This window comes from Narcine bancroftii, chromosome 3, assembly GCF_036971445.1.
Source record: "Narcine bancroftii isolate sNarBan1 chromosome 3, sNarBan1.hap1, whole genome shotgun sequence".
Taxonomy (NCBI): Eukaryota; Metazoa; Chordata; class Chondrichthyes; order Torpediniformes; family Narcinidae; genus Narcine; species Narcine bancroftii.
In genome coordinates this window covers 210,274,909-210,293,849 of record NC_091471.1, presented here as the reverse complement: position 1 = coordinate 210,293,849, position 18,941 = coordinate 210,274,909, and the positions used below count along the sequence as shown (strand labels likewise).

Here is an 18,941-nt window from a genome sequence, read left to right as displayed (position 1 = left end):
CCCAATGAAGTTGACTGCAATTAGGACCTCTGTTACAGGAATAGTAGCCTGAGAAAGATCATTGATTAGTGGTTTCCTTGTACTTTTGCTGAATCTGAAGGCTTTTTAAGTGTCATGAGGTGCCTGTTTTGGGTATTCTGGACTCTGAAGCAATGCTATGTCTTGATCCCTCAATTGAGAAAAACCCCACTGGAGTATTAATGTTTGCCTGAGCATGAACTTTCTTTGCCAGAAGGCAATGCTGTGTGGTAAGTACATGTTGCGGGTGGACCTCTTGTCTTGCAGATGTTAAGTGCTAGGCCAATCATGTATGTTTCAATTAATATGTCATGGATGGCTTGGAACATGCAGCCCAACTATGGAGGTTGGATGAATTTAGGCATGTTAATTAAAAAGCAAACTCCTTAATTGTCACAAGTTTACAAGATTGTGTAGCATACAATACTTCATGTCCTTTGTAATACTTATTCCTTAGGCTATTCTTAAGGTGGGAAAAGGGGATCTCTCAAATTTCTGCAAGTACACAAATCATGGAAGACAGTGTTTGTCTTTTTTTAATCATTTGTGATATTAATATTTCCCAATCAAAATATGTGGTTATTTAACTTGCTTGCTTCATCGTATCCAATGACCTGATTATAATGTGTTTCTATTCTCTAACAGGTGTTGCTTCCAGCAGCAGGGCTATTGCAGTTACAGGATGTTAGAAAGAGCTGTTGTGATTTCCTGGAGTCCCAGCTTCATCCAAGCAATTGTTTAGGAATTCGAGCTTTTGCTGATATGCATGCTTGCACTGAACTCTTGAACCAAGCCAACACGTATGCAGGCAAGTGCTAACCAAAAGAGCTTGGTTTCTTTTAAGCCCAATAATTGACTACCGTATATCCTGGCATATAGGATGACCCCCAGTTTTTACACCTAAAATGTAGGTTTTGAGTTGTACCCTTTGTATAGGATAATCCCCCCCCCCCCCACCAAATCTGGCACTAAACACTATCCAGTGGAGCGATGCTGTCACAATATTTTAATACCAAATTGCCCAATAAAGGTTTTAATTTTATGAACATATTTTAAAGTAAACCAACATCGGCTCCTGTAACAGGCCGATAAAATCTGTACAGAACTGACGGCAGTCAGACTGGGTAGATGGGCCTTGCAGTGGAGTGCTGAGACTTCGTTGGACAAGGACAGGCTTATCTTGTTGAATAGGCAATGCCCCTCAGTGCATGTGCAATCTCTTCGCTGTCCCCACTTGAGTGCAGGCGGGCCTGGATGCTAGCACAAGGAAGGTGCACAAAGGGCCTCACCAGGACACTTGCGTGGAGGTGAGTCAGGTTGTCAGCACAAGGAACAAGTAGAGGGCACCAAGGGCCTGACCAGGACACTTGATTTGGAGCCAGCGAGATGGAGATGGGATATGGAGGGGGAGAGGGAAGATGGCATTGGTGTTGGGACTTCACTGTCACGGTTTGGGTTTTAGACCCGATGTATATGACGACTATATTTTGAGGCAACATTTTTAAGTTTCGAGGATCATCCTGTATGCCAGCATATACAGTAGTAATGTACATGTGATATATACCTTTTTGTGGAATTTTTGTATATACTCCACAGCAAAATTTAGTTGTCAGCTGAATGGGGTATTTACCTGAACCATAAATCGAAAGGAGGAAAAACCCAACACCCAACCCCAACCAACCAATTTTCCCCTGCAACCGCTGCAACCGTGTCTGCCTGTCCCGCATCGGACTTGTCAGCCACAAACGAGCCTGCAGCTGAAGTGGACTTTTACCCCCTCCATAAATCTTCGTCCGCGAAGCCAAGCCAAAGAAAAAAAAAAGAAATCGAAAGTTGACCAAAAAACCTTCTTCCTCTCTTTTTCATTGGGTCTGACTGGTTAAAGTAGACTGCAGAGGATTTGTAGCTACTTTGGGAGTTGGGAGTGCGAGGAAAGATGCACCAACCAGCAGTCAAAGATCTCTCCAGAGCTGTTGAAAATGGTAGTCAGAAAGGATTCCATCTGGGTCCCCAAGTGAGTGAATGGCATCTTGGGGGTGAGCCTGGGACACCAAGATTCACTGCTGAACCTCAGGGGGTGTTGTGGGTCTATCAGAGGAAGGAGGGCAGCTACTTGATAACCTAGAAGATTCCACCACTCACTTGGCTACCCTGCAGAGTTTAGGCAGCAAGTCTCAGGAGTGCAATAAGGGATGTCTAGTCCTCCATAACATACCCCATTTCTTTGAAGATAAATCCTTTGTTACTTTGCCCAAGATGCTGCTGAAAAGTCAACAACCTGTACATTAATTCTACTTCTCAGTCTGCAGGACCTTGTAACTGAGATGAGCTAACATTCTTTCTTCTTCTTTGGCTTGGCTTCGCGGACGAAGATTTATGGAGGGGGTAAATGTCCACGTCAGCTGCAGGCTCGTTTGTGGCTGACAAGTCCGATGCGGGTCAGGCAGACACGGTTGCAGCGGTTGCAAGGGAAAATTGGTTACTCTCACTAGAAAAGGAAATTTTAATTGCTACTCAGTAATTCACTGCAAGAAGCTCTGAGGACGTGCTGCCTTTATGTTACTGCTGATATACTGAAAGACCTAAACATTTATTTAACTTCTAAAACTTCAAAACAAGCCTTGATCTGTAGTTTCTTTTTATTTTTAAAGGTGCCATTTTGCATTAAAGTGATGCCTAGTTTAACTCCAGTCACTGTTTCCCAAAGTGGTGGCCTGGGAGAGAGTGATTTCAATATGTTGAAAGGCTTTGTATGCAAAGTCACCAGATTACCTTTTAGAGATGCAAGTTCAATGATCATTGTATGGTAAATAAAAACTTAATATTGGTGTGTTTCTGTGATTGTTTTTAAGATTACAGACAAGAAATAGTTAATTCACATAGTTATAATTTTAAAAGGTCGCAGCTTATTATAGAAAAATAAGCAAATAGATATTTTCTAATTCAGTTTTTTGTAATCACTACCTTGACTCAGCTTGTCCTTACCTACTAGCCTCTGAATCCAACATATTTTTTGCAATTTCCACCAGACACCTTCCCTTCCCCTCTCTACTTTCCATAGCGAACGCTCCCTCAGTGACATCCCCGCCCACTCATTCTTTTCCACCAATCGCTCCATGCAAGAAGTGCTACTCTTGCATCTGGACATCCTCCGTTGCCACAATTCAGAGCCATAAACTGTCCTTCCAAGAGAAGCAGCACTTCACTTGTTGGGGTCATTTACTGCATCAGGTGCTCACAATCTGGCCTCCTCTATATCAGGAAAACTCAACACAGAGTGGGAATCATTATTTTGAGCACCTACAGCAATGATTAGCCACTTTAATTCCACCCACTGTTTGACGTGCCTGCCCATGACTTTGTGAACTGTCATTTGAGGACACCTGATATTCCTTTTCTGCAGTCTCCAGCTAGACGACATCAATATTGGCCTCCAAATTTCATTAACTCCCTCCTCTGGTCTCTCTTACCTTTATCTCTGTCTCCTTTCTCTAGCTATTCACACCCTTCTTTTCCCTATCATAGCCCTGTGCCCTCTTCAGCCATTACTTCTCATTTCCTTTGCAAGCCTCCCATCTGTATCCACCTATTGCCTTTCACTTATTAGCCTGTACTCTTCCCTCCCACCCATTCCCCATCTTTTTTATTCAGGCATCCGCCTGATTTTCAACACTCCAGAAGAAGGCCTCAGGCCTGAAACGTTGACTGCCTTTTGCTTCCAATGGATGCTGCATGAACTGCTGAGTTTTTGCTCTAGACCCCAGAACCTGTAGATTTTCTTGATTACTGATCACTGCAGTGGGTCTTTTTCTTCTTGCAAAAATGTTGGCTTTTTTAAGCAAGATTTTGATACAGTTTCCCTGCCAACACCCCCTATCCTCTGTCACCTTGGCAACCAGCAGATATTGCAGAAAAATCTTCTGTAATGCATATTGATGTGGTTTTCCATTTGTCGGCTAGATGTAAATTAGTTTCTAATAAATAGTCTTCTATGATTTTTTGACTGATTTGTTTATTTACCACCTTGATTATAATTTTACTTTCATTCTTTTAATCTCTGGTCGCCTTGAGGGGTTTTTAGATCTATTTTATTGTTTGGTTAATTATGGGAATGCATACATCTTTAATATTGCCTGTTCTTTCTACCAAATCAATTTATTCGTGTAGTGAGAACCAACTATTTGTAATACATAACACATATGCATCAGAAAGGATTTAATGAGGCAACCATTTCTTTTTCTGAATTGATACTGAAATTTTCATCATGTCCCTTTTAATAAAACAAATGCTTGATTAAAATTCATTTTTACTGCTAAAACAATAAGACATATTGAGGACAGGCAAATTAGTTGTGTAGTGATTCATGTTTTGCACAGTATCTATTTTTGTGTTAATACCTTTGTTCCTTTATATTGTGGAATGGTAATAAGTCATGCTAAAATTGTTGTCTTGTGTTCCTCAGAAAAGAATATAATTAAATTGAGTAAAATGTTGCAGAAAATGAATGTTTTAAATTTTGGTTTATTGAGTACATGAAAATGTCTAAAATCTGATTTCAATATGTGTTCTAAACATTTTGAACTATTTACTCAATGTAAATGTGTTCAGTTAACTACATCCTAATACCAGAAAGAATCAGTGGCTCAAATATTAATTTTTCTGTAAAAATCCAAGCTGGTTGCTTCTTCCAGAGTTTCCAATGAGCCAGTTTGATCATTGGCAAAATAGATCACACTTGGGTATTGCAGACTGCTGGAAGAACTGGTACATTTTGGCGCAGGCCAAGCTTTGGCCTCTTTAAATTCTACCAAGTTTCCTTTGCTGTCATCTCGTGCTGCTAACCTATATTGGGCCCAGGTCAAGGATTTTAACACTTCTCGTGTTATTTTTTCACATCATTCTATTGTTTGGTCCTTCTGCATCTCTGGAATATCTTCCAGTTGTCTTCCTAATGGAGATACTCACTTGTGAGTAGGAACTTGATAATTTCTAAATTTAATTACTATGGCAAGGAGCCAAGATCTGCAATTTCCTTTATAAGCCTAGTCATTTTTTTAATTGCCTTTGACAAGGCTTATTGTCATCTAGACTAATACAATAGATAAGTTTTAGTCTCTCTGAAGTATTTTGGTGTATTGCTGATCTACTTGTACCTCTTGCCACTATCTGCTGTCCTGATTGGATTCACTCCCCCCCCCCCCCCCCCACCACAAGTGGATGAGATTACAAGAATTTGGAATGCTATTATTGACCAAAATGCCCCATGGGAACTTTAATGTTTTAGAACAGGTTGGAGGAAGAAAATGCATGGTCAAATTAAACTCCATCTTGGTTTGCAACAACAGAGGTTCAAAGGTGTGTGTTAGGAATCTCATGAAAATTAGATTTAAAGCACTCAATGCATTTTTTTTTGTGGCACAAAATGGATGAATGGATGAGGCTACATTTCATTTGTATCAACCAAGTTGTGAAGAAATATCATGAACAGATTCTTCAAAGTAATGAAACATGTTTGCACTGTTTTTCAACAATATTTTCAGAAACCTTTGCATTGCTTTTCTGCAAGTTTCTGCAAGTTAAAATAGTATTGAAAGAACTTAGCATGACATTTTTAACTTTTCGTACCTTAATGTTTGGTTTTGTTAAGGTAGTTTTTGTGTGAAGAATTTTTAAAACGTGTACAATAATGTTTTTTCCTCTTTCCTTTGTGTTTCTTTGAACAGAGCAGCACTTCTCAGAGGTTGTGCTTGGAGAGGAATTCCTCAACCTTGGTACAGATCAAGTATGTAGTCTGATCGCCAGTGATATGCTCACAATCTCTTCGGAAGAAAAGGTAAGATGGCAAGAAATATTAGTGGAATGAGAAATGAAAGTGTTCAAAGCCAAATCCTTGGTTGAATGTTCTTGTGCATATTCCAACAGGTAGATATGGAGAATGGCAGAAATATTGGGCTTGCTATTTGTTTTTTTTCTTGTTGGAAAAATATAGCATGACTCAACATTGAAGCAAAACTAGAGTTTACTTTTCTATATTTTTGTGAATTTTTTTATTTTATTTATTGAATGAGATAAAGTATTTTATTTGACCTTCTGTATTTTTCATGAAAATCCTAGTTGACAAGGCTGGAAGAATTAGTCATGGAAAGAAATATCTGATGCACCAAACCTACAACAAGCATCAGTGCGATTTGTATCTTCTCACTACCCCAGTTTTGCTAACCTTGGGTAGCAGCCCAACAACACATTTTTATTATCTGTAGAGTGAATTCAAGCCATCTTCCTCTGAACAATTAGTCTAGAACTGATTTCTTCTGAATTCCCTTGGTGTGTTTCTCCTTTCTCCAGTTTAAACTTACAACAGTTGCATCTATAAAGATATTGCATTCTTTTTCATTTAACTCTTGTCTATTGAAGTTTCATATAGTAGGGAATGAAGGTGGAATAAAATCAAGGGGCACTAGTGAAAATGAAGTCCAAGAGCAAGGGCCGGCAACCTTTTACTATAGGTGGGCCAGGTGATGTGTCAGTGGTTGAACGGCAGGTGGCATTGATCCTACTATAAATGAAGCAAATAAATAAAATGAATAATAAATAAATAGATGGAATGAATATGATGATACATTTCAGGTCAGGAAAGGCATCTTCAAATCTGGAAATGCACCAAAAATCACATTAGTCATTAAAACGACACAATTTAAAAAAAAACAATGAAGTCAAAAAAGACAAAAATTAATCGCAATGAAAACAAAATAACTAACCATAAAACAGAGAGCAGTGAGAGGGGGAGAATGGCACAGTGGAGAGGGGGCAATGTTGCACAGAGAGAGGGTGAGCCTCACGCAGAGGTGGCTCTCGCACAGAAAACAGGGCATGTCACAGGGAGAGGAAGTGACAGAGAGAAAGGGGAATTTATGCGTAGATCGGGGAGAGGTCTCCACCAAAGAGGGCGGGGGAGTCTCTCCACCAAAGAGGGCGGGGGAGTCTCTCCACCAAAGAGGGCGGGGGAGTCTCTCCACCAAAGACGGTGGGGGGGGGGGGATAAAAAGTTGGGGTAGGGGGGGAAGAAGGAAACCGACTTTTCAGTGATAACATGAATCACTGTTAAGATTGGGGGGGGAATTAAAAGAAACTAAGAGCTGATACAGGAGAGGGCAGAGGGCTAAGAAAGCTGCTCTCTAATAGAAGGGGTGGGAAGTAAAGGTGACTGGCAGGGGAAAGCAAAGTGACTGGGATGAGGGAAAATGAGCCGGCAGGGAGATAAAAATAGAGAATGGGAGGGATGACTGGAAATTGGAGGTTAATATTGATACTCTCTGGTTAGAGATTGCTGAGAAGGAATATAAGAATTTGTGTGTGGCCTCAACCTGGGAATGAGATGTAGAACTGATGTGCGTGGCCACTGGGACGACCTTGTGTTGTACCAGACAGTGAAGTTGCTCAATGTAGCAATTTTTCCTTTCTTTATTTCTCTGAATCACCCCCTCTCCCCTTGTGGAGTCTCCCTGACACTAGATGCAGTAAATGACCGCTACAGATTTACAGGTACTTCACTTGGAAATACTGTTTGGGGCCTTATTGGTGGTGAGGGAGGAGGTACAAATATGCCATTTCTTGCATTCACAAGCAAAGTAATGGGGAGAAGGATATTGGTAGGAAAGGATGAGTGTCAATAAAACAATTGAAACTTTACAAATTCAGAATAAAAATTTAATGAAAAAGGTTATTTGGAGAATCAATCCAGACGGAATAACATAAAAATTGTTGGTTTACCAGAAGATATGGAAGGATCAGATCCAAGAAAATTCTTTACTGAGTGGATTCCACAAGTATTAGGACAAGGTAAGTTCCCGGAAGGCTTAATACTGGAACGTGCACATAGAGCTTTGAGAAGAAAGCCTTCTTTTGGACAAAAGCCACGACCTGTTTTGGTTCGTTGTTTAAATTATTATGATAGAGAGACAATTTTGCTTGTGGCCATAAGAAGTGCACAACAAAGAAGATCTCCTTTGATGGTTCAGAATAATCGTGTTTTTTTTTTATCCGGATTTGAGTCAAGAAGTTATGTCTCAACGACGTGAATTTAATTCTGTGAAAGAAGTGTTGTGGGGAAAAAAGGTTATAAAGCAACATTTAGATATCCTGCGGTACTGAAGATTTTTCAAGATGGTTACCAATCAAAATTTTTTGATGATCCTAAGGAAGCTATGGATTTTGCTCAATCATTACCAATTATACAATTTCAGGAAAGACGTAGTCCTCCACGGTCTCCAAAGAGAGTGGAGATACAAGATGGGAATCGAATTCCAAGGAGAAATGGAAATAATGGTGGTCGAAGTGATAAAGTTGATTTAAAAAATACTAAAAAGAAATTTTTTTTTCTCTTTTTGAGAAAATTTTAAATAATGATGATAGTTTATGTGAAACGTGAGTTGGGAGAGGGAGCTGGGTGGGCACTATTTTCCAGAAGTCATCAGCTACGTGAGAGTTATCTCACACCCGATATTGTGTGGGAGTTACCGCAATGAGCTGTTGACCCAGGAGGAGATAGCGGTTGCCTCCTGCCTGGTTTTTTTTTCTTATTAATTTTTGGATGGAGGAGTGAAGGTTTTTTTTTTATTAAGGAGGGGATAAGGGGAGGGAGTGATTTTTTTTCTTTCTCTCTTTTTTCCTTTTTTTCTCCTCTTTTTTTGTATGTGTTCTTTTAAGTAATGTTTAAATTTAAATTTGTTTTTTTTAATACTTACGGTTTTAATAATTTTATTAAGTATAAGGAAGTATTTGCTTGTTTAAAAAATTAAAAGTTGATGTGGTTTTTTTTGTAAAGTTTATTTAGTAGATAAGGAATATTTGAAATTTAAATCTGAATGGGATGGATAAGCTTTTTATTTTTTATTTTCACCTTGAAGGTGAAAGGAGTGGTAATTCTGGTGTAAATTATTTTATTATCTTAGTTACAGAACGAAGGGAATAATGGTGAAAGTTATAAATTGAATTGTACAGTTCTTAATAAGGCTTGAATTTTGTTTGTTGTTTATGCTCCATTTGTTGAAGATATAGTTTTTGTTGTAGATGTTTATTATTTGGATATGTAAATTTTAAAGTAATGATTGAGGATATTTAAATGTGGTATTGGGGCTTTTATTTTATTGGATAAGTATTCAAGAGCAAAAGGGAAAAATGGTGGAAGAGTACTAAAATTGAATTGTACAATGCTTAATGAGGTTTGGATTTTGTTTTAAGATGGTGGTTTATGTGACTAATATGATGATAGATGTGAAGTTGGTTGATATTTGGTGAAGGTTTATTTTTATAAAGAAAGCTTTTAATCTTTTTTATCATGCTACAATTCTTTTTTAAGAATTGATTATTGTTTAATGTTTTTGTTTTTTTTTGTAAGTGGGTTTTTTTCTCTTACATATATTACTAATCTTATTAATCCTTCACTCTTTATTGTGGGGGGAGAGAAGGAGGGGGGTTGGATTAATTTGAGTTAGTTTATTAATGTTGTGTAATAATTATTGGGGGGGTATAGTTTCTTTAGATTACTAATGTTGTATTGTAATTTCATTATTTCATTTTTAAATTTTTTTAATGTAATCTTATATCTTATTCATGTTATAAAATCTTAAATAAAGTTTTTTAAAAAAAGGAAAGGATGAGTGGTGAGGTCATAGTGGAGAGAACAAACCCTGCAGAAAATGGACAGAGGGATCACATTGTAGATGGAGAAAATAGCAGAGAATGAAGTGTTGGATACAGAGGCTGGTGAGGTGAGAGGCAAGGCCAAGGAGAACCTCTCTTTGTTACATCTGGGGTTGATGAGATGAGAGCAGATGTAAGGGAAATGGAGGAGATGCAGGTGAGGACTGTATTGAACTGAGTGTCTGGTCGGATGGCATGATGGCATCAATAGAGTCCACCAGCAGCCTGATGTGTGCGAGACACACTCATTCACTATCACACACTTTGATATGCACAACAAATAAATTGAATGTCCCTTGGTTATGTTGTATGACAAATTTTTTCTATTTTTCATGTAAAACTTTAAATGGTTCACAATATCAATATATCATTGATCTAGTCTACATTTGCTAAATGCTTCACATTGAAAAATTATTCTACAATTCTCAATTTCTATAATTTTTGAATGCTTCTCTTGGAATGCTGATATTTGAGATTGCAGAACAGTTCGGATGTTAGTTGGCAAGACAATCTTGGTTGTGGATGACTAACAGTGTGCTGAATATTAATTGCACATGACGAGTGGATTCTTGGACTGGCCGCTTTGAAAACCATAGGAGGTAAATGGTGTACATGTTTTTTAAATTCATGCCTCCCTGATCATAGAACACTATAATACCGTACAAGCCCTTCAGCCCATGATGTTGTGCTGACCTATGTAAACCTACTCTACAACAATCTAATCCTTCCCTACCTCACACCCATAATTCTTTTGAATGGCCCTATTATACCAGCATCCACCACTGCCTCCATCATTGCAGGTTTTTAAAAAAAAATGCCTGTGACGTGTCTCCTAAAAGTTCCTTCACTCACCTTAAACCGATGTTCTCTGGTATTTGCACTTGTTGCTGTTCACCCCATCTAAGCCCTTTGTAATCTTGCTTATCTCTATTAAGATCAATTGGAGCAAGATCACTCTGGTGCCGATCAATTGGGAAATCAATGGATGAGTAGGGTTATGCATTTCCCTCCCAAAAAAAAAGATTAAAAAGCCATTAACCTCTGGTGTCTTTTTTTAACTTTATTTATTCATTTAAAATACAGATAATAAGTAACATATATAACAATAAACAAAGCATGAACATTATATTTTATAATATAAAAAAAGAAAAAAAAGGAAAGAACCCCCTCCCCCTCTTTCAGCCAACTCTCCTAAGGAGAGCCATAAAAAAAATAAAAAAATAAAGAAAAGTAAAGCATACATATTAAAATCTTGTCAATATAAATCAAAATGTAAATATTCTGAATATAACAACCACCTATTAATAAAAAAAACTATAGTTATCTGTGAAACGTATGTAATTTTTTCCATTATTAAACAATATTTCATCTCATTATGCCAAAAGTCTCAAATTTAATCATTTCAGGTAAATTATATCTCTACCGAACACATGTTTTACCAAAGATCGAACTTGATAAAAATACGCTTACACTTAATCGGACTGTTTAAACCCCGAACATTAAAAGTAGCAAACTTCAACTTTGACATATCCACTAATATTACTAAAAACTAATAATATCAATATATAAAGACTCAGATCAACATAAATAGGCCCTCCAATAGGAGAAAAAGAAACCACAAATTAAAGTCTAAATAAAATGAAAATAAAAAAAGATAAAAAGAAAAAAAAAACCCAAAAAAACTACCAAAAGGTAGTAATCCTTAAATAAAAGTTGGGTGTGGATCACCCAGCAGTGGCTGATGACTAGTAGAATATAGAGCAAATTTCTCCTTCCCCAGCCAAACAAAGAATAACAACAAGATATCATATGACATAAAAAGAAAATAAAAATAAAAAAGTTCTTCTATTCATCCAAAAAATTCCAGACTCAGCGACGCCAATTCAAGGAAACGGACTCTTTCCATTCTCATTTCTCCCATTTCTGCCGTTTCTTCCATTTCCAGAACAACCAGATTTTTCTTTAGGAGACAATGGTGGGATACATCTTTGTCCTCTTACATCTGACAACGAGTCACCAAAACTCATTGCTTCACGCAATTGAAAGTCTCCACAAAACACCTTCAACACTGCTGGATAGCGAAAAGTAGACTTATAACCTTTACGCCACAAAACTTCTTTAACTGGATTAAATCAACGCCGACGCTGAATAACCTCTTGACTCAAATCAGGATAGAAAAAAACTCTACTATTCTGAATCATTAACGGAGCTTGTCGTTGTCTCGCGTTTTGCTCTGCTAAACGAAGTATCGTTTCTCTGTCCAAATAATTCAAACATCGAATTATCACGGGTCTCGGTGGTTGACCAGGCAGAGGTCTTCTTCTTAAGGCTCTATGAGCTCTTTCCAATACCAGACCTCCAGAGAAAAATTCCTGCCCCAGTATTTGTGGAATCCATTCGGTAAAAAAACGAAGAGGATCTTCCATACCTTCTGGCAAACCAACAATCTTCACATTATTCCTTCTACTTTGATTCTCCAAATAATCTACTTTCCTCTCTAACTCCCTCTCACGTTCTCGCAATTCTTCAATGGATTTTTCCACCTCCAACACTTTTTCTGTATTGGAAGCCACTTGTTGTTGACATTTCATAAAAGCAGCCTGAAATTGTTTAAAATCCTCACAAGATGCTTCCACACGTATTTTAACTATATCCAGTTCCAAACTGAGCCTCTGAGACATTTCATTCAGCATAGGCTGAATGATAAGGCTTAGCTGTTTACATTGTAATTCAGAAAAGCTCAGCCCTGCTTTCTCTTGCGTAGTGGCAGAACCAGGTAACTGCAGCTCCTGCTGCATCTCAACAACAGGCAGTTTAACAGTTTTTACTGTGGGTCTGGACTCCCAGCGATGGCACCCCGACTTCCTCAGGGGGCCCGACGCTGTTCTCCCCCCGCAACCCGTTGTTGCTTCAAAAACTCACAAAAAAGACTAAAATATTCAGATTGGAGTATATCCTGGGGTATTTCAAGCAATGGAGTCATCTTCTTGCATGACCCCTCCGTTAAAGTCGGCAGGCTGCCAGGATCGGGATCCACATCAGGGGCACACCCACCTTCTGAGAACGGGTAATTCCAGCGATGTCCTTCTCCTGGTGAGTAGAAGTCATTTTTTCAGCTCCCACAGGCAATCTCTGTGGTTTAGGCTTGAAAGAAAGCAAACTTGAAGTTGTAGTAGACTGTTTTGGCCCTAAATCTTCAACACTCCGAAAATGTAGTTTCTTCTGTACTTGAGGTTTAATCTTTTTACCATTAATAGCCATAACATTTCCTTGATACTTTAAACTAAGTTTAAAAAAAATTTAAACCTGAAATCAAAGAGTTAAAAATGGGTTCTTAAAAGTTTGGCTAGAGAGGTCGAGATTACACGTCTAGACTCTACGCCATCTTGCCACGCCCCCCACCTCTGGTGTCTTTGATAGTTTAGCAGCTTAAATGTTCTGGAACAACTAGTTTTCTGGGGGGAAAAAAAACTTTGCATCTCCACTATTCACAGACACAACTGTACTGTAGTTTTCTTTCATATTGACATTTAACAGCAGTCATACTTCACTGCTGTGATTAGGGAAGCACAAAGATGCTTCCTGTTTATGAACCATTAATATCGGAATGGAACAGGCAGAACTGAATGGTCTCAAAGCCCTCTTGTTCTGTCATGTCTGAGAATGGTATCATGGAGTAAAAACATTTTGTCCTCGAGGATGGTGAAGTCCTTTTTTTTGTAAAAGTGACTCTCTGCTTGAGCCAGATATCCATGTTTATATGGTATCCTGAAAATTTGTATTACTCCAACAAAAAAAACACAGAATACAAAAAAAAACCAAAGCCAAAACAATTGGTCTGAGGTGCTATTCTTCTGAACTGGATGGACATGAGTGTATATAAAAGTGGAAATCTGCTAAAAGCAGAGTGGGATTTTCCATTTGACATTTCTATCATTTGCAAATGCTTCAAATTCTAAGATGGTGGTGTACAACACAGAAATTGTACATAATCATACTTTTCCCACTTCTCTGCCTTTGGTCTGTAGGCTATATCAAGTTCAAATGATTGCCTAGATGCTTTGTGAATATCTCCTGGGGCAGTGCATTCCAGATTCCAACCACTTCATGTGGGGGGGTTAGAAAAATCCCCCACTCTCATCCCATCGAAATCTACCACTTAATTTGTGCCTATGCCCTCTTGTTTTAGATACTCTTCCCAAGAGAAAAGGATTCTCACTGTCTTCCTGATCTATTTCCCTTTTTTTTTTGGAGCATTTCAAAAATTAACACTGGGGCCACCTACACTACCTCACTTTCTCTTCTTTTTCACAAATTTATTTATTTTTTAATATGTAATGTATAACTATATTTTCAAGGGAAAGAGTAGATCACTGAGTTTGTTTTCTGGTCTTGGAGGAGGACAAGGGGTGCAGTGAGGGATAGTTAGGGGTAATTTTGGGGAAATAATATAATTAAGCAGGTGGGTTAACATCATGTAATTAGACTAGTTAGGTGAAGATGCTGTTGCACTAGTTCCCCAGCATTTGTCGACTTGTTTACCTCAGCATACATGATCAATGTTATCAGCATACATTGCTGCATTAGTTAATATCCTTTTTAATTGCAGCAGCTGAATGACAATTTGCTGAATTCTGTTTGTTCAGCAGTTATATATTAGGTTGTGACAATATATTTCATTGCAGAGCAATAAAATTACATTGACCTTACTTGTGCAACAGCATCTTCACCTTACCTGTCTAATTACATGATGTTAACCCACCTGCTTAATTATATTATTTCCCTAACAGTCCCCCCTAACTATCCCTCACTGTACCCCTCATCCTCCTCCAAAACAGGGAAAACAAACTCAGTAATCTACTCTGTCCCTTAAAATTGAGATGCTCCAATCAGAGTAGTCCTATTGAATTGTCTTTTCACTCTGCCCAGTGCAATTGCATCCTTCCATGACATTGCTTCACTTGTCTTCTCTGCCATGGCTGATGAAGTCGTACATCTCTTATGCCTTCCTCACCACCCTGTTAAACTGTGCTGCAACTTTCAGGGATAGGAAGATATGTAACACAAAATTCATCACTTTATCAACATTCCTAGGGCCCTACCATTTACTGGATATGATCTATCTTTTGTTTGGCTCCTTAAAAATGCATTGTTTTGCACTTGTCAGGATTAAAGTCTATCTGCCGTTCTCTCTGCCCAACTTTCCAGCTGATTGATATCTAAGATGCAAAAATCACTGAGGCACCAGCAAGCTGAAAGAAATGTCATTTTTCCAGGATGGACGTATGTCAAGATTTCAAGGGCATAGGTTTGAGGTTGGTGGGGGGGGTTGCGCAAGTGTTTGTAATGTGCTGCTGGAGGGGGTGGTAGAAGCAAATACGATAGCAGTGTTTGGAGCATTGAGACAAGAACTGGCAGGAGATACAGACCACGTGCAGGCAAATGGAATTAGATTGGCATCATGGTCAGAACAGAAATGATGAGCTGAAAGGTCTGTACCTGAGCTGTGTTGTTCTACGTTAAAACCTCCATCACATCCCCGGCTTCATGTGGAGACAAAGCCCTGGAATAGTTGGGCAGTAAAGATGCATTAATCAGGATGCTCCGTATTGACTAAAGTTCGGCGTTTAACATTATCATCCCCCAAAACTGATCAGCAAACTCCAAGACCTGGGACTCAACAGCCCACTGTGCAATTGGATCCTGGATTTCCTCACCTCCAGATCACAATCAGTGAGGATTGGCAAGAACAACTCGTCCACATCTCTATCGTTATCAGAGCTCCACAGGGATGCACTCAGCCCCTATCTCTACTCTTTACACCAACAACTGTATGGCTCGGTACATCACTAACGCTATTTACAATTTGCTGATGATACCAATGTAGTGGGTTGTATAAAGAAAGGTGATGAGTCAGTGTACAGGAGGGAGATTGAAAACATGGCTGAATGATGCACCAACAAAAACATTGCACTCAGTGTCACCAAAACCAAGGAGCTGATTGTTGACTTCAGGAAGGGAAAGCCAGAAGTATATAATCCAGTGATCATTGGTGGATCAGACGTGAAGAGGGTGAACAAATTTAAGTTCTTGGGAGTCACTATCTCGGAGGATCTTTCTTGAATGGCATCATGAAGAATGCACGTCAGCACCTCTACTTCCTCAGGAGTTTGCGGAGGTTTGGTATGATACCAGAATCCCTGGCAAATTTTGACAGATGTGTATTGGAAACTGTGCTCACCGACTGGATCACATACTGGTATAGGGACACCAATACACCTGAGCATAAAGCCCAGCAAAAGGTAGTGGATACAGCCCAGGACATCATGGCAGAACACTCCCTACTATCAAGAACATCTACAGGGAATGCTGGCTTCAGAGAACAGCAGCAGTTATCAAGGATCTACACCATCCAGTACCCTCTCTGTTTTTGCTTCTGCAATTAGGAAAGAGGTATAGGTGCCACAAAACTCACACCACCAGCTTCAGAAACAGCTGGTACCCCTCCACCATCAGACTCCTCAATAAATTCAATCCCTCTTTGTCCTCCTAATTTCTTTTTAAGTGCTCTCCTATACTTCCTATAACCCAGTGGTCTTCCCCTGATGTAGGTTGTTTTGTTCTTCATCAAAATTCATCTTATTCCCTGATCTTGCCATCCTTTCCATTCATCTTCATGGAAGCTTCTTGGTCCTAAACGCTCACTATCTCACTTTTATAAACAGACTTCCACTTGTTGATTTTGTTTTTGCCTGCAAGCTCTGCTCCTGATCTGCTTTTGCCACATCCTGTTTTATGTTAAGGAAATCTATCTTTCCCCATTTTGGGATCTTAACTTCCTGACCATCCTTGTCCCTTTCCATTACAGTCCTGAAACTTACAGAAGTATTATCACTCTTCAAAATATTCTCCCACTGAAATTTCTGCCACTCACCTGATCACCTTTCCCACAATTTCTTACAATATAGCCATAAATTAAATAAGATCATCTGTGTATTGGCTCAAGAAAACTCATAGAAGCACTTTACAAATTGCACTCTACCTAAATCCCTTGTACTCAGGCAATTCCTGTCAATACTGGGGAAATTACAATTCCCAACTTCTTTAACACTTGCTCTTGTACCTCCCTGAGTGTTGTTTATTCATATCTTCTTCTGACTATTTTTGGGGGGTGGGTTTCTGAATTATAACCACACAGCAATAACACCTTTATTTCAAAGTTCCAATCATATGGCCTCAGAGATTACAGAGATTTCCAGTACATCTCTTCGAGTACTGCATTGATGTTCTCACTAATTAATATTGCAATACCCTCTCCTGCCCTGGAAAGTTGGAACTTGTAGTCCTGTCCTTTCAACTATGCTTGTGTGATTGCAATAATATTACAGGTACCCAATCCTTTATCTGGAACCCTTGGGGGACAGTGTATTCAAAATTTCGGATTTTTCTGGATTTCAGAAAGCCAAATTTAAACCCACCCGAATTGTGCTGCCGTATCCACCCCTATCCCCTTCCAGTCGCCCGACTTGTGCTGCCAATCTCCCCCCCTCGCCCGCCCGACTCATGCTGCCAGTCTCCACCCCCCTCGTCCACCCAACTCGCGCTGCCACCTCTCTCCCCACTTGCCGGATTTTGGAGCTTTCCGGATTTTAGATGTCTGGATAAAGGATTGTGTACCTGTATTCCAATTTTCTAAAAGCTCCTCATTCTTGCCTGTCAAGCTCCTTGCATTCAGTGGCTTCTCAAATGCTGGGCTCCACCTTCCCTCAGAATACTTCAGTCAAGGTTCAGATTTATTGTCAGAGTACACACATGGGTGAGGCAGAATGACCACTTGTTGGTAGTGCATTGATTGATTCTCTGCCGTTGTTCTCAAGAAAAACAAGAGAGCTTTGTAGGTCCATCCACCTCTGTCTATAGCCCACTGAATTTTATTGTTTCACAAATGGGACTTACTATGTCTTGGCAGCAACATTAAACATTTGTAACTAGACAATTCAAAATTCTGAAAACTAGTACATCAGTTAAAATAAATAAGTCTGTGTCATAGTGCATTTATAGAAGAGGGGTAATTTTCCTTGTGCTTACCAATACCATTTGAGTAACACCACTGAAATATTATTTGATCTTTATTGTGCCAGGCTGCATGAGTTTCCTGTTATTTCTCAACTTTCTTTGAATGTGTTTCATTAGTTGAAAAGGATTTTGGAATGCTATCAAGGTCATTTTTTTGGTGCCATGTAAATGCAACATTTTAACATAGCAAGTGGGAAGAATTGGTATTTTTTTGTATGTCAAAATGCTTTTATTTATGTAATAATTTCATTATTTTCTCTTTTCACAAAACATGCACTTGGACAATTTTCATTGGTATCCAGAGGTTCTGAGAGTATTTAATCAGTTTGTCTATGTGTCGTGTGAATCTGTTCAAGGGAGTTGTGGCAAGTTGAAACTACCTGTTTAAATTTTGGTTTATGGTCAATTCAACTTGCAAGTCATTTTTAATGTTGATTTTGTTTTGAAGAGTGAAATTGGGTAAAATTGGAGCCTTGTTTCTTGTAAACACATTACTGACAATATGTCATAAAAATGTAAAAATCTCTTTCTTAACCTCTGGACAGAAACCGAATGATGTTTGTAACACACAGAAGTGCTGGAGAAACTCAATATATCATGCGGAATCAAAGGCGATCAACATTTCAGGCCTGAGCCCTTCATCAGGAATCAGGACAAGCAGGGAGAGGAGAGATGAATGGGAAGAGGAAGGAACACAGGGCAAGAGGGGTGAGGTAGATAAAGGTGGGAAGGTAGAAGAGAAAGAACCTGAGATGTGATGGGAAGAGAGCTAAGAAGGGTTGCTCTCTGATAGGAGAAGGAAAGGGAGGTGGGAAGCTGGAGGAAAGGAGTCAGGGGTAGGAAATGAGAGAGGCTGGGTGAGGGGGTTAATGGAAATAGGAGAAGTTGTTAATGCTGTCTGTTGGAGAATGGTGAGACAGAATTAAAGGTATTGTTCCTCCAATTTGTGGGTGGCCTCAGTTTGGCAGAATGCAAGGTCATGGAGAGTCGTCAGTATGGCAGTGGTATGTGGAATTAGTGGTTGGCCTCTTTCCCCACGCATATGTCCTGGCATCTCCTACCCTGCCAACTCCCACCATATGTAACAAGGAAAGTTTCCTGTTCAGGCCTAAAACATTGGTTACTCTTCTCTTCTTTTGGATGCT

At 39.1% G+C, this 18,941-nt stretch overlaps 1 protein-coding gene across 1 annotated transcript in view; it reads left to right on the top strand.

Annotated features, from left to right (window-relative positions):
* Positions 1-18,941, top strand: part of klhl2 (kelch-like family member 2) — a 175,942-nt gene that overhangs the window by 86,237 nt on the left and 70,764 nt on the right. The window contains exons 5-6 of the mRNA XM_069926491.1: positions 664-826; positions 5,742-5,851. Of these exons, the coding sequence (XP_069782592.1) occupies positions 664-826; positions 5,742-5,851 (273 nt within the window). The remainder of the gene's footprint in view (positions 1-663; positions 827-5,741; positions 5,852-18,941) is intronic.